General features: G+C 54.7%; 1 protein-coding gene across 1 annotated transcript in view; it reads right to left on the bottom strand.

The window, feature by feature from the left end:
- Nucleotides 1-5,366: 5,366 nt before the first annotated feature.
- Nucleotides 5,367-12,894, bottom strand: part of LOC104293975 (BPI fold-containing family B member 4-like) — a 7,802-nt gene continuing 274 nt past the window's right edge. The window contains exons 2-15 of the mRNA XM_009893530.1: nucleotides 11,791-12,364; nucleotides 11,147-11,251; nucleotides 10,852-10,995; nucleotides 10,188-10,248; nucleotides 9,552-9,612; nucleotides 8,917-9,008; nucleotides 8,114-8,326; nucleotides 7,847-7,900; nucleotides 7,173-7,343; nucleotides 6,919-6,986; nucleotides 6,731-6,773; nucleotides 6,011-6,074; nucleotides 5,518-5,594; nucleotides 5,367-5,390 (exon numbers count right to left, since the gene is read on the bottom strand). Of these exons, the coding sequence (XP_009891832.1) occupies nucleotides 5,367-5,390; nucleotides 5,518-5,594; nucleotides 6,011-6,074; nucleotides 6,731-6,773; nucleotides 6,919-6,986; nucleotides 7,173-7,343; nucleotides 7,847-7,900; nucleotides 8,114-8,326; nucleotides 8,917-9,008; nucleotides 9,552-9,612; nucleotides 10,188-10,248; nucleotides 10,852-10,995; nucleotides 11,147-11,251; nucleotides 11,791-12,364 (1,751 nt within the window). The remainder of the gene's footprint in view (nucleotides 5,391-5,517; nucleotides 5,595-6,010; nucleotides 6,075-6,730; nucleotides 6,774-6,918; nucleotides 6,987-7,172; nucleotides 7,344-7,846; nucleotides 7,901-8,113; nucleotides 8,327-8,916; nucleotides 9,009-9,551; nucleotides 9,613-10,187; nucleotides 10,249-10,851; nucleotides 10,996-11,146; nucleotides 11,252-11,790; nucleotides 12,365-12,894) is intronic.

Below are 12,894 nucleotides of genomic sequence, written 5' to 3' on the forward strand. Positions count from 1 at the left end.
GCAGCACAGTGATGAGCTTTCCTCACCAGCCCCTTGCTCAGTGTTTGGGGACATTTCTCCAGCACCCAGGAACGTTCCCATCCTCCCCAGCACCCTCAGACCCCCAAGGCCACGCTTTGGTGTCTCGCCTACCAGCACTGCTCACCCTGGCAAGCGTAGCACCAGCTTCGAGTACAAGTTCAGCACGAGTTCGCTCCCATGAAGGACCTTCCATGACACTCGGACATTCTCGAGGTTCAGCACCTTCAACCTGGGGGTGAACACAGACGCAATCCTGCCTTGAGCAGACAGGATCAGCAGGAGCAGACACTGCAGTCCCATCTCTTCCTGTGCATCATTTGACCTGTTACCTATGTGGCTATTCTCAGTTAAAAGTGAAGGTGGGGAAGGGCCAACCCCAGGTCCAAGAAGACCCAACTGCAAAGTGGGGTCAGGTTGTGCAGGGCTGTGTCCCCCTGAGTCTCCAAAGGTGGAGCTTCCCTCACCTCTCAGGGTGCCCATCGCAGTGTTACATCAATCCCATGGGGAAGACTTTTCCCATCTCTGGCTGGAATTTCCCCCACCACAGCTCCTCACGTGAGCTGCGAGCCCGGGACTGGTGGTTCGTATAACAGGGAGGATCTTGTCCCCTGGAGCATCCCTTTAGGGGAATCCTTCCTCTGGACGTTAATTGTTACCCTGCAGTGAGCACCACTGCTGTGCTCTGACTTACCAGGCAAAGCGTGTTGACTTGCGAGGGCCTCCTTCACCCAGAAGACCATTGAGACCAAGTAGACTCCCATTGCCTAGGAGACCCCCTTTTCCAAGCAGCCCTGTGCCAAGCAGACCTTTTTCTCCAAGAAGGCTTGTATTGCCAAAGAGGCCATTGCCGAGGAGACCATTGCCGAGGAGACCATTGCCAAGGCCTTCTCCACCAAGGATGCCTGTGGCAAGGCCTTCCCCACCAAGGATGCCTGTGCCAAGCAGACCACTGCTGCCAGGTTGTCCTCCTGCAACAGTCAGACCTCCGTTACTGTTCTGGCTTTCATTGCCTGGAAGCCCTCCTCTCCCAAGCACACCCATGCCAAGTAGACTTTCCTCACCTAGGAGGCCTGTGCCAAGGACCCCAGATCTGCTGGGTTCATTTCCTGCATCAAGGGGACCTCCACTTTCTTCTCCACTCGGACTTCCTCTGCCAAGGAGGCCAGTACCAAGTAGCCCACCTTCACCAAGCAGGCCTGTGCCAAGCAATCCACTTTTTCTGCTGATGAGACCTTCACTGCCAAGAAGACCAGTACCAAGCAGACCTGCACCAAGGAAGTCCCAGTTACTAATCAGACTTCTGCTGTTGGAAAGATTTGATTGACAAGAAAGGTTGGTTCAGGTACATTAGGTTGACCTGCTCGTGAGGTCTCGCAGGGACCCATGAGCACCCTTGAGTTGGTTTCCTCATGGAGCCGAGACTGCCAGGAGGCAGGTCCCTGATGAGCAGAGGGACACTCCATGAGCCCAGTGTGGCACAGGACACACAAGGAACGAGGTGGGCATATGGCCGCCTGTGCCATGACGCTCCCCAGGGAAACATGGAAAACTTCTGAGCTCACCATCTTTGGGTTGCGCTGGGCTCAGCCCAAGGACACTGCCCAGGTTGAGGAGGCCCTGGGAGGGGGGCAGGAGGCTCCCAAGGAGGACGAGACACCAGAAAGGCAGCATTGCCGGTCCCAGCACCTGCGGAGAGATCCATATCAGCCCAAGCACAGCCCCACTGTGCAGGAATTGGCAGCCTGGGCACTGGTCCAGCTCTCCATCCTTCATGTGTGCTGCCCTGACGTGGTGGAACAGATGCCCCCTGGACATGCAGGCATCATTCCCCAGCCCGCAGGACCAGCCCGGACCACAGGACCCTTTTCCCACCCAGAAAGGTCAAACTTCTGGTTATCAGGGAGCAACTGGAGCACAGTGACATGCTGCTCTAGAGTCATTGATGTCCCCGTGCCCGGCTGGGTGACCCCACCACAGAGCTGGCTGCCTGACGTCGCAGGGAAGTTTGGAGGGGAAAATGCCATTTTAAAGAGCAAGAGGGATGGAGAAGAGGCAGGAGAACCTTGTACCGAGCGAGACAGATGGCTTCTGACCGCTCTGAAATGGCCCTGAAAGAACATTTTAAGGGGCACAGCCGGATAAAAAATGGCGTGTGTCAAAGTTGTGTCCTTCTCCTCGTTCTGAAGAACACTTTGCATTATTAAATCCCAAAGCGCAGCCAAAACCAAACTCACTTTTCCGTGGACAGGTTGTTTGTTTTTCTCATCTTGCTCTATTCAGGCTATGACAAGAGTCCACTTTCCCTGTACTTGATCTGCCTCTAGTCAAAAGAAAGGACCTTCAAGGACCTCGTGTTCCTGCGTGAGCTGGACTTTCTGGGGTTGCAACCAACACTGTGGAGCGTTTGTTTATACACAGAAAGGTGTTTGCAAAGAAACGAAGAGGCAGTGGCTGAAGCACTGACGTCGGTCCCAGTTTAAGGGAGCAACCGCCTGCACAGCCCACGTCCCAGCCCGGACACCCCGGCTTCTCTCTTCCAAGAAAAACAATGTACACGCTGCAGATACGAGGATCCGCAGCGAGGATAACATTATTATCTGTTGCAGATACTTTTAAAAAAAAAAATCCCTCTATGACAGTTCTTGGCACAATTAAATTAGACTTTAATTCACTAGACCGTCTTTTACATTTTCCCTTTGATCAGCATGTAATGATGTACAGCTCCTGTAGCTGTGATTATTGAACAGGAGAGAAAGATAGAGGCTTGAGCAGCTTCCATTGAAAATCGTGTCAAATAAAATCAGTGGGATTTGTTGGAGGGTCTCTGCAAGACGTGCGTAGCATTGTAAAAGGATGCCAAAATGGTTGTCAGGTCTTTTAGAAGAGCTCTTAGAGAGAATACGTGAGAAAGTAGACAACCATCTCTGCAGTTATTAACGATATCTATCTGGTTGCTACCTCCTTGGTCACATGCATTTAAGTGAGCTGAACATCTTGTACATGCAAAATGCATGCATGGCTTTGCAGATAAATGCTTATTTTATACCGGTTGAGATGAGATCTGATAAGCTGAAAATTGTTCTGAATTCTGATCACCAAGATCGTGAAAAAAATCCCAGTCATTTCTGCTAGCTTAGTCATTATAACAAACTTAACAACAACAAAAATAAACGTGGAATTTGACAAGCGAGAGCCCTACTAGCTTTAAAAATTAATTTTCATAAATGATTAAATGTTGCTACAGAAATCAAAGGAAAACATCATTAAAATTCTCGCTTTTAAAGCCGAGTTGCACTTTGCTGTAGGTTGTCTAATGGGAACAGGAGCTCTATGGCCACGGTACCTTAATGCCACTTACCTGGAGCCCTTTGATGTTGCGGTGCGGCTGCCCGCGGCCTCTCAGCAGCGGTTGGCAGGAGCGGCTCTTATATACCCGAACTGCAGGAACAAGGAAAGTCCAGGGAAGGATGAAGCAGGGATAGTTCCTCTTCGCTGGCTGTCAAGTGTGAACCCTGCACCAGTCTGACCCCGAATGCTCTCGTAGCGTTGCTGGACCGTGGCCAGCAGCACCCAGCAAGCCCAGTGGCTCACCCCCTTCCTCCCGGGTACCCTGCCACCCCGCTCCTCGGGGTTGTCCCCTCCTGCCCCCTCTGACTTTGGAGACAGCACACACTTGGGGCAGCTGCACCGGGTCCGAGGGTCCAACAAGACAGCGACCCGCAGCCCCGGGGTGCTGGGGCAGGGGCTTACATCCCCAAACAGAGGATGCTCTGGATCATGTCCCATCCAGCCCAGCGCCACACAGCTCCTTGCACATGGCCCAGCGTGGCTGGCCATGGCCATGGCAGGGACACAGGTCGTGGCACGGGCTGCTGTTGCTGCTCACAGTGACTTGGCATCTCTCTCACCTTGCTCTCCCAAAACGGCCCAGAGCAAAGCAGGAGGGTGCCGGCACCCAACAGCCCAAATTGCCATGGGACCCACAGACCCCAGAACATCCCCTGAGCATCACAGTTCCTATGATACAACCTCAGAGCAGTCAGGGCAAAGGGGATGCCACCGGGGGCTGGGGATGCTCCCGGCTCTCTGGCTGAGCAGGGAGGCCCCGGGGCGGATGGGGGCAGCTCTGCTCCAGGGGATGCTCCACCATATTCATTAGGGCACAAGGGTCTGAGGACAGTGAGAGGTGAGAAATTACCTCCCAACAAGTTCATTATGTACAGAAACATGATTAAGAAAGCCAAAGTTATCACAAACTAAAGAGTGTGTGGATTTACAGCATACCGTCTGCACCGTGAATACTGCCTGTCACCCAGAGGTGCACAGGAGACAGCTTGTGCCTCCAGGAAAGATCTTGGTAGTTTAAAGGAGGCTAGAGAGACAACAAATAAAAGAAAATGGGGAAATAAATACAGAGGGGAAGGGAAAAGGAGCATGAAAGATGACAGAAAAACCTGAGTCTGGATTTCCAGGTGGTTTTTAGGGTGGATTGGGACTGGAGAGGGGCAGGATGCTGTCTCAAAGGCAGTGATATTACAGCCATCCGAGCTATTCCCTTTCACCTCAGGAGCAATCGGCAGCTTTAGAGCCTTAAATTAGCAAAGGCTTCATCTCTTCAACAGGCAGCTGAACCACGGGAAAGAGCCTGTGCATAAATAAACTGTGCGGTTCATGCAGAGTTCACAGGCATCGATGGGTAAATTACTCCAGTGTCCCCAAGTGCTCCCGGGATAAAGCCCCAATAAAGCCCGGGGCAGGTGATGGCATGACGGGTCCTCAAGCCAATCAAGAGACCCCACAGCTTTGAGTCCAGTCCCTGAAAAGAAGCCAACATGTCTGGGTCTAACACAGCGTTTGCTGCCAGGCAGAGCTCTGCCCGCCCTGGGCTGGGTGTCGGGTGGGCATAGCTGGGACTGGGTAATGGGGCAGGGGGCTGCAGCCCTCCCACCCACCGCGGCCGGGGTCCCCAGCACAACGGGGTCTGTCCTGAGCCCCTGGGGTTCACCAGAGCCAGCCACCCTCGCAAGCTTGAGCACCCGCTGTGGCTGCAGAGTCGTCTGGATTTTATTAAACCCGAGCACGAGAATGCACAATACACCCGCATCCATCTGAGCATCCACAAAAGAGTCCAAAACACAACGTTTGGAGGCAAAAACCACCTGCGTTCCTTCTGTTCCAAGCAATGTAGGCGGGATGCAACATTTGCAAGGAAAAGACCAAGCTGTGTTTGGCTGTTAGGTACAAGGAGAATTGCAGCAGAGCATCCTTCGGGCAGGCTGGGTTCCCATCCCTCTGGGGGCAGATGGGGAAAACCAGGGGTCCCTTCCCAGCTCAGTGTCCTGGGCTCACGCCGACAGCACGATGAGGTCCTGGTGATGCAAAGTGGTTACTTTCTCCCTCTGAACATCCTCTGCACAAGCGACAGGCACTGCCTTCGCTCCGGAGTGGAGCTGAGGTGCCAGTGGGGGAAACTCGGGGCACAGTCCAGGCACTTACTTCAATGATGTCGACATCTGCGTTGGTGAAGTCGATGTTCAGCAGCCTGGGGAGGGGAACCCCTGCTCCCAGCACGCCTGTGGGTCACAAGCCAGCCCAGCTCAGCGTCTCTGAGCTTCTGCCCGGATCTCAGTCCCCAACTCCATCCTCCCTGTGTGCAAACCCCTCCCTCCGCAAGTGCAAAGCTCTCCGGAAAGGCTTTGTGTGGTGGGACTTAGCGCTTTGGTGAAACATATTGTCATTTGCTCCTGCCAGCAAAGCAGCAGGCGGGGGCAGCCCCGCGGAGGGGGCTACGGGACCCCTGCTTTGTGATGGACGGGTTCGCCTGATGGAAAAACGCTGCTGTCTGAAACGAACCTCCCACCCATCAGTGCAGGTCAGTCCCACTGGCTCCTATTCTATATGGTGAGGTGAGTTACAGCTGTACGAACTCATTGTATAGCATACAGGTTAGCACATGCGAGTACATTGGCAAGGCACACGAGATCCTTACTGTTCATTGCAGGCAGGAAGGCAACATCGAAAATCTGGCCAACGAGCGTCTCCAGTACCGAGACCTGCAACATGGAGAGGGGTCACTTAGTGCCACCCCTGGTCCCGGTCCCATGGTCAACCTGGCCTCACGCTGTCCTCGGGCACATGGGGATGCTCCAGTCACACCAGCTAAACCCAGCCTGAACCCTTGGGGCTCCAGCTCCACGGCCATCTAATGCAAACTCACAATTTCACAGAAATTGGACTTTAAGCATTTTATGGCCAATTTTTAGTCCCAAAATAATGCCATGCCACAGGCCTCTTCCCATTAGCACTAAAACTTCCTGCACTAACCACCTCCGGAAACCAAACGTGCTCTATCTGCAGGTATCCTGCTAGAGGAGAGCCCAGGGTTCCTCCTGACTTTTGCCATCATCCCCTTTGAGGCACCGGGATAAGCCTCCCCCAGCGCATCCCGAGGGGACGGCGTGGGCACATGCAGGATGTCCTGTGGTTCACTGAGGACCCAAAACCTTTCCCTCTCAGTGAGGATTTTTTCTGAAAATTTCTCATGGATCATCCCTGAAAAAAAATCCATTTCCAGAGGTGAAAGAAAGATGCCGTTAAAAATATGACACAACCGTTACACCGTAATTGGCCCTTATTTCTCCCGAGCCAATATCTATCAGCACTTTGCTTTCTGCAATAGATTTCACGTGAGAGCTGCTCATGTTCTTACATCAAAATCACCGACAGAAGAAGACACCAAGGAGAGATCAGCCCTGTAGGAAGAAGAAGAGGTGAGTAAAATCCAAGCAGTTCCTCTGATGACCCAGTCCTGTCAATGCCCTCATTGTCACACAGCTCAGGAAGTCCCACATCCATGGCCACCCCTGGCCACCCCCCAGATGAAGACCAGTGTCCTACTTCTCCAGGCTGACGCCAATCTTGAGCTTGTTGTCCTTGACTGAAAACTGGGCCAAGAGGGAGGTGTCCTGTGGTCAAACAGAGATGTCAGGGCAGAGGTGGCTCCTACAGCCCTTGCCCAGCCTGCAGCCCAACTGTGTCACTTTGGGTGCAGATCCCATGGCACCTCTTGCCCAGTGTGTGGGAAGGGGGACACTGCAGGAGGACTTTCTGCAGGATTGAAGGGTTGTGAAGGGTCGTTCCTTCATACATACGATATTCAGAAGGCAGAGAGACTTCTGGACATCACCTGGGTGGATCACCATCACCTCTGCTGTAGCCGTGAGCTGGATCACACCTTTATTTTTCTTTAAGGTCACCACTGGTGCTTCAGGGACTGCGATTTTCAGCAGCAATTCATGTGATTCAGGGTATGCCTTGAAAACCTGTCAACAACCAAAACCAGAAAGTTTCTGCTGGCAGGAGCACAAATGGTGCTGTAACCAGGAACCACAGAGCAGACTGCCTGTTCCAGCAGCATTTTGCACAGTGCTGCTCTTGGGGCAGATCTGATCCTGAACTGCTCCATCCCAACAAGTCTGTATCTCAACTGGCTGAAGCGAAGTCAAGCAAGCTGTGAGCTCAGCCCTGTGGATGCCCTGAGCCCCACTGAGAACGTCTCATGCCGGTTGGAGGACCACAGACAGCCCCTCATCCAGGCAGATGGAGCAAGGGTCATCTGTCACCCAAGAATGATGTAGAGGACGGGGTGACAAACTGAGATCTGGACTGCCGTGGTTTCCAGTTTTGGACCTAAGTCAGAGCTTGTTCAAGTCCATGGGATATCTGGGACAGTGCCTGAGGAGGAAGGGACAAGGAGATCTCCCCTGCCCTGGACGCTGCCTCTCTGACCAGGTTACCTGCAGTGCAAGGGGGAACCAGGACTCACCACAGGAACAAGGGCTCCAAGGGTCGATGTTGTTAGCGGCGGGAGCTCAGGAAACTATGATAGAGAAGAGAGAAATGCTGCACATGTGGTGGGGGTTACACCTGAGGCTTTTACAACATGGTCTCTCACTGGCATTTTTTACCTAAGATAGCAGAAACTCTGATAAATGGTACAGAGAAACTGATGCATTGGACAGTGGGACCAGTTTGCATGGCTGACAGCCCTGAGTCCTTCCAAACTTAGGACTAGGCAGTGGACCCCACTCACCATGCCGGTGGAGATGTCCAGGTCCAGGGCACCCTCCTTCTGCAGGACAGACAGCACCGAGCTGAGGAAGTTCACAGAAAGGCCCAGCTGGGAGGAGCTCGTATCCTCCATCGGTGGCAGCGGCGGCATGGGGACCCGTGGTTGTGTGGAGACAGTTTCTGGCTTTCCCAGAGGATAGCCACCCAGCCCTCCTGCCACTCGCCCGACGACAGTCTGGAGTTACAGGGGAAGGAAGCACAAACTGAAACGTTTGCAATATTTGCCTTTACGGTTAACTTCATGTTCCTTCAGTGTGAAATCGCTGCATGCACGACCACACCAAGTCAGGCCCCGTGACACTTCCTTCTCCAGAAGTTCATGAAATGCAAACCCCACTGCGCTCTCCCATGACGGCGGCAGCAGCAAGAGCAGGGCACCGAGCCGGGACCTCCCCAAGCTTCTCACAGCAACCTCAGAGCCCGCTCCTCAGGTGTATGTGGCCCAAGGAAAGTGAAATATCCCAACCCTTGTGTGTAGGTGGAAGGAGAAGATGTAGAACTTACGTTCAAGTCTACCTCAAGGAACTGGCCCGTTATCAGGGGAAGGCTGGACACGGTGTACTGGATACTGCCCAGCAAACCCAGGGGCACCAGTGCTGGAGGGAGAGAGAGCAACTCAGCAGTTCCTCACTGGGCTTGGGTGCAAATGCCCCCTCCCCTGCCCACAGACCACCAGAAGAGCCCTGGTTCGCAGGTGGACCCAGGACAGCCACTTGTCCCCAGGAACCCTTGTGTGTAGGTGGAAGGAGAAGATGTAGAACTTACGTTCAAGTCTACCTCAAGGAACTGGCCCGTTATCAGGGGAAGGCTGGACACGGTGTACTGGATACTGCCCAGCAAACCCAGGGGCACCAGTGCTGGAGGGAGAGAGAGCAACTCAGCAGTTCCTCACTGGGCTTGGGTGCAAATGCCCCCTCCCCTGCCCACAGACCACCAGAAGAGCCCTGGTTCGCAGGTGGACCCAGGACAGCCACTTGTCCCCAGGTCTGGGTGCTCTGTGCTGAGTGGTAATACTGCAGGAGATGTCATTTCCCTAACGAGCAGTGTGTGTCACTGCTGCAAATGGAGAGGAGAGCTCCCAGTCCCCATCGATGGCCAGCCTTATGCACCCAGGGGTCCTTCCGTCTGTGATTAGAGATGGGGACAGGGGAGATTTGGGGAGGGGAGAGCATCCCTCCGGGCATGCTGGGGCACCGCTCCCTGGCTGCTCCCTGGGGTCTGGGCAGGGAGCTGCCGGGGGTCCCTGCTGCCGTCACGGGGCAGACCTGGGGACCACAGGGTGAAGTGGGGGGTTTGCTCTTCCCACCTGAGGTGCAACAGAGGGGGAAGTGTCACAGTCCTCACGCAGCCAGAGCAGAGGTGACACAAGGGACAAGGCGTGGGACCCACCCAGTACTTACAGTTCACAAGACCCAGCTGGTCGTTGACGAGTCCCAGGGCGACGTCGACCACTGGGCAGAGCTGCAAGAGCCAGGGAGGGACGGTGAGTATCCCATGTCCAGAGCCAGACAAGGATACATGGCCCAGCTCGGCTCTGCCGTGCTTTTCCTGGGGACGGGAGCACCGGGTGCATGGCATGGCAGTCCCCTCTGGTGACTCCACGGTGCCGCTGAGGCTGCACCAGCTCTGGATCTGGCCCTGAGCATTTTGCCCTTCGGTGGATAAGCAGAGTTAGGACTGGGGCTCAGGAGCCCGTGTAGGATGGCTGGGAGACCCTGGGGCTTTCAGGACGGACGAGAGATTCAGTTAGCCCATAGCATGGTCCAGGGCATCATTAGAAGCTTCCAGGCACTTGGGCAGACCTGCACCAGGCTCGCTGACCTTACGTTTTGAAAAAAAGGAGCAGCTTCTTCCAAGCAGATGGAGAAGTGGCACTTGTCCCCCACTAATCCCAAACCACTGGGCGGGCAGGTGGATGCAGCAGCCCCAGGACAGTGGCCCTGCTCCAGCTCTGGGACAGGAGAGATGCCGTGGGGAGCTGCACCGCAGCTTTTTGGACTCGCTCCTTTCCGGGGTGGAGGTTTCTTCCAACTTACCAGATTAGGAAGAAGTCTGTTGAGGACACTTGCCAGTAAATTATCCACAATTGGGAGCAGGCTGTGGAAAAATAAAGGAGCACCATGAAAAAAAAAAAAACCTGCTGCAAAGTAAATGGGTCTTGTTAAACAATTCCCTGTGAATAGCGCGGAGCGCAGACCTCCCGGAGCAAGGCAATTGCAGCAGCAAAGTGCATCGTGTATGCTTGGATTTTGCATGAGATAAGTGTAATTTGCATCCCAAAATAGCCAGTGGGAAATTTATTGCTGCCTTTTATCTACTAGTGTATAGTCTTCTTAAATGAGCAGAAACAACCTCAGCCCAAGTGGTTTCTATGCCTTACATACCAAGCGCTTACTTCTCAGAAGACCCTGTGCGATGTCCCAGCCCCCTGGGACAACATGTCCGTTTACTGCGGCTGCGCGAGGGGCACACAGGGACCACCACCACCAGCAGCCCTTTGCTCACCCCTGTGACATGGCCAGCGAGAGACTGTCACTGGCAGGGCTGGCGGTTGCTGGTGTCACAGCCACTGGTGGGACTGAGATGTGCAATGGGAAATGCCGATGTGCATTTGCCAATCTGCAGATGTGGACTGGGGGGTGGCAAAACCCAACGGCAAGGTGGCTCCCGCTGGCAGATGAGGACACCTCTATCACTTACCCTCTCAGTAGTCTGACTTTAATGCCACCAAGCAGGGTATCGCAGCTTTCTGTCACCAGTTTGGGGTAGCCCGTGCCATCCATGGTTAGCCTGACCCTTGCTGTGATGTTCACTTCCACCGCGATGTCGAGCAAACCCAGGAGGCTGTTCAAGGGGAAAGGAGTGACCTTCAGAGGAGCAGCCTCTTCCCCGCAAACAGGATCAGTGTGTCCCCTCAGAGACATCCCTTGTGGTGGTGCTTCCACTGGGTCTGGGGGGCACAGCTGGCACTGCCATCAGCACCAGCCCAACCTACCACTTGGCATTGAGGGCCACCCTGGTGTAGAGGTTGACATGTACGCCGATGCCAGGCAGGAGCCGCAGTGACACCTTGGGGAGCGTCAGCTCCACGATCCTCAGCCTGCAGGGACGGGGAGGAGGACACTACAAGTGATGGCTCTGAGCCCAGCACCCCACCAACCTGGGCTCTGCCACTCACACAAAGCCACTGCTCGAGGGGTGGGTGAGTCAGAGGCCGTTTAGACAAGAAATGGCAAAAGACATGAAGTTTTCTCGGTTGTTTCGCAGTTTGTGCACAGCTTGTGCTTGTGCTTCTGCTTGGTGCTGGGCTTCAAACAAGAGTTAAAATGAGACAGTTGCAAACAAGTGAGCGCTGGTTTGGACACGGTGGCACCGGCTGCCCAGGGCCAACGCGTGGTTCAGTGCACCCTCTACAGGCAAGTGTCTTTCAACTACTGTTTCCTTTAACTTTCCTCCTGTAGCTCAAGATGCTCTTTTGCAGCCAGCAATGCAAACCTGGTGGGACTTCCAGGCAGTGCTTATCTCAGAGTATTACCTCCAAAACAGATCTGAGCATCTACTGAAGCATCACCATTGCTCCCCCCAAACAGCTGAGTTTCCCCCCACCCCTGCAAGGAGCCTGACCGCTGCTGTCCTTACCCAGTGAGCCCCTGGACGGTGCTGAGCAAGCCGCCTTCCCCAAGGATGCCGAGCAGGCCACCGCCTCCCAGCAGCCCTCCGTTGCCCAGAAGCCCTCCTCTGCCAAGAATACCACCAGGGCCACCGAGGATCCCTGCCGTGCCGAGGAGACCTCCGTCACCGAGCAGACCTCCTTGTCCCAGTGCTCCGCCAGCAACCCCTGCGGGGATGCCATCCCTGGGGATATCGTCACCAGCTGCTGGCCAGCCTCTGGGAGGGTTTCTGGGACCCCTACCATAAGCATCTCCACCACCCCCTCCACCCAGCAAGCCACCGCCGGCATTGCCCCCTCCACCAAGCAGACCACCAGTCAGCCCCCCCAGCAGCCCTCCGCCACCATCGCCCAGCAAACCACCAGTAATACCACCAAGCAGTCCACCACCACCGCCACCACCGCCCCCACCACCAAGGAGACCTCCTCCGAGGCCACCCAACAGGTCTCCACTTCCATCTGTGCTGGGACGTCCTCTTCCAAGCGGCACTTCTCCAAGAACACCTTGGAGGGCATTTCCTTGCCTGAGCGAGCCTGTAAGAGCTGGAAGCATCGCCCACCATCAGCCTGCAAGACAGAGCTGCCTCCTCGGCCACCGCTGCATCCTTTGAGCGGGGACCGGCAGGCAGCTGCCAGCCCCCTGCCTGCACCATTACTCATTGTGCTCCTCAGGCACAGGTTGTCAAGGGGTTTGTGCTCTCCATTGCCATCGCTGCCTATCCCTAACTATCTGCTGTCAGTTTTTCCTCATATATAATGCAACAGAAAAAGAGTTTGGGGATCCAGGACAGGAGGCACCATGACAAGACCTGTGGTAAAGCAGCTCAGGGGAATTGGCCTGCAGTCGCACCAGGTAAGACAGCAAATGGTGTGGCACAGTTGCAAGGGTTGGGTACTGACAAATCCTAAACGTGAGATAATCGAGGTGCCGTGTGGCTTGCACCTGCTGAGAGGTGGATCACACCTCTGGAGCGGTGCAGGCTCCTGGGAGGAGCAATCCCCCACATAAGCAATGTCTTTCTCCTTTTCGGAGCCTGGCCAATTTTAATTATATTGAAAACTGACCCCAGGTT

Source organism: Charadrius vociferus, unplaced genomic scaffold (genome assembly GCF_000708025.1).
Source record: "Charadrius vociferus isolate BGI_N301 unplaced genomic scaffold, ASM70802v2 scaffold259, whole genome shotgun sequence".
NCBI lineage: Eukaryota > Metazoa > Chordata > Aves > Charadriiformes > Charadriidae > Charadrius > Charadrius vociferus.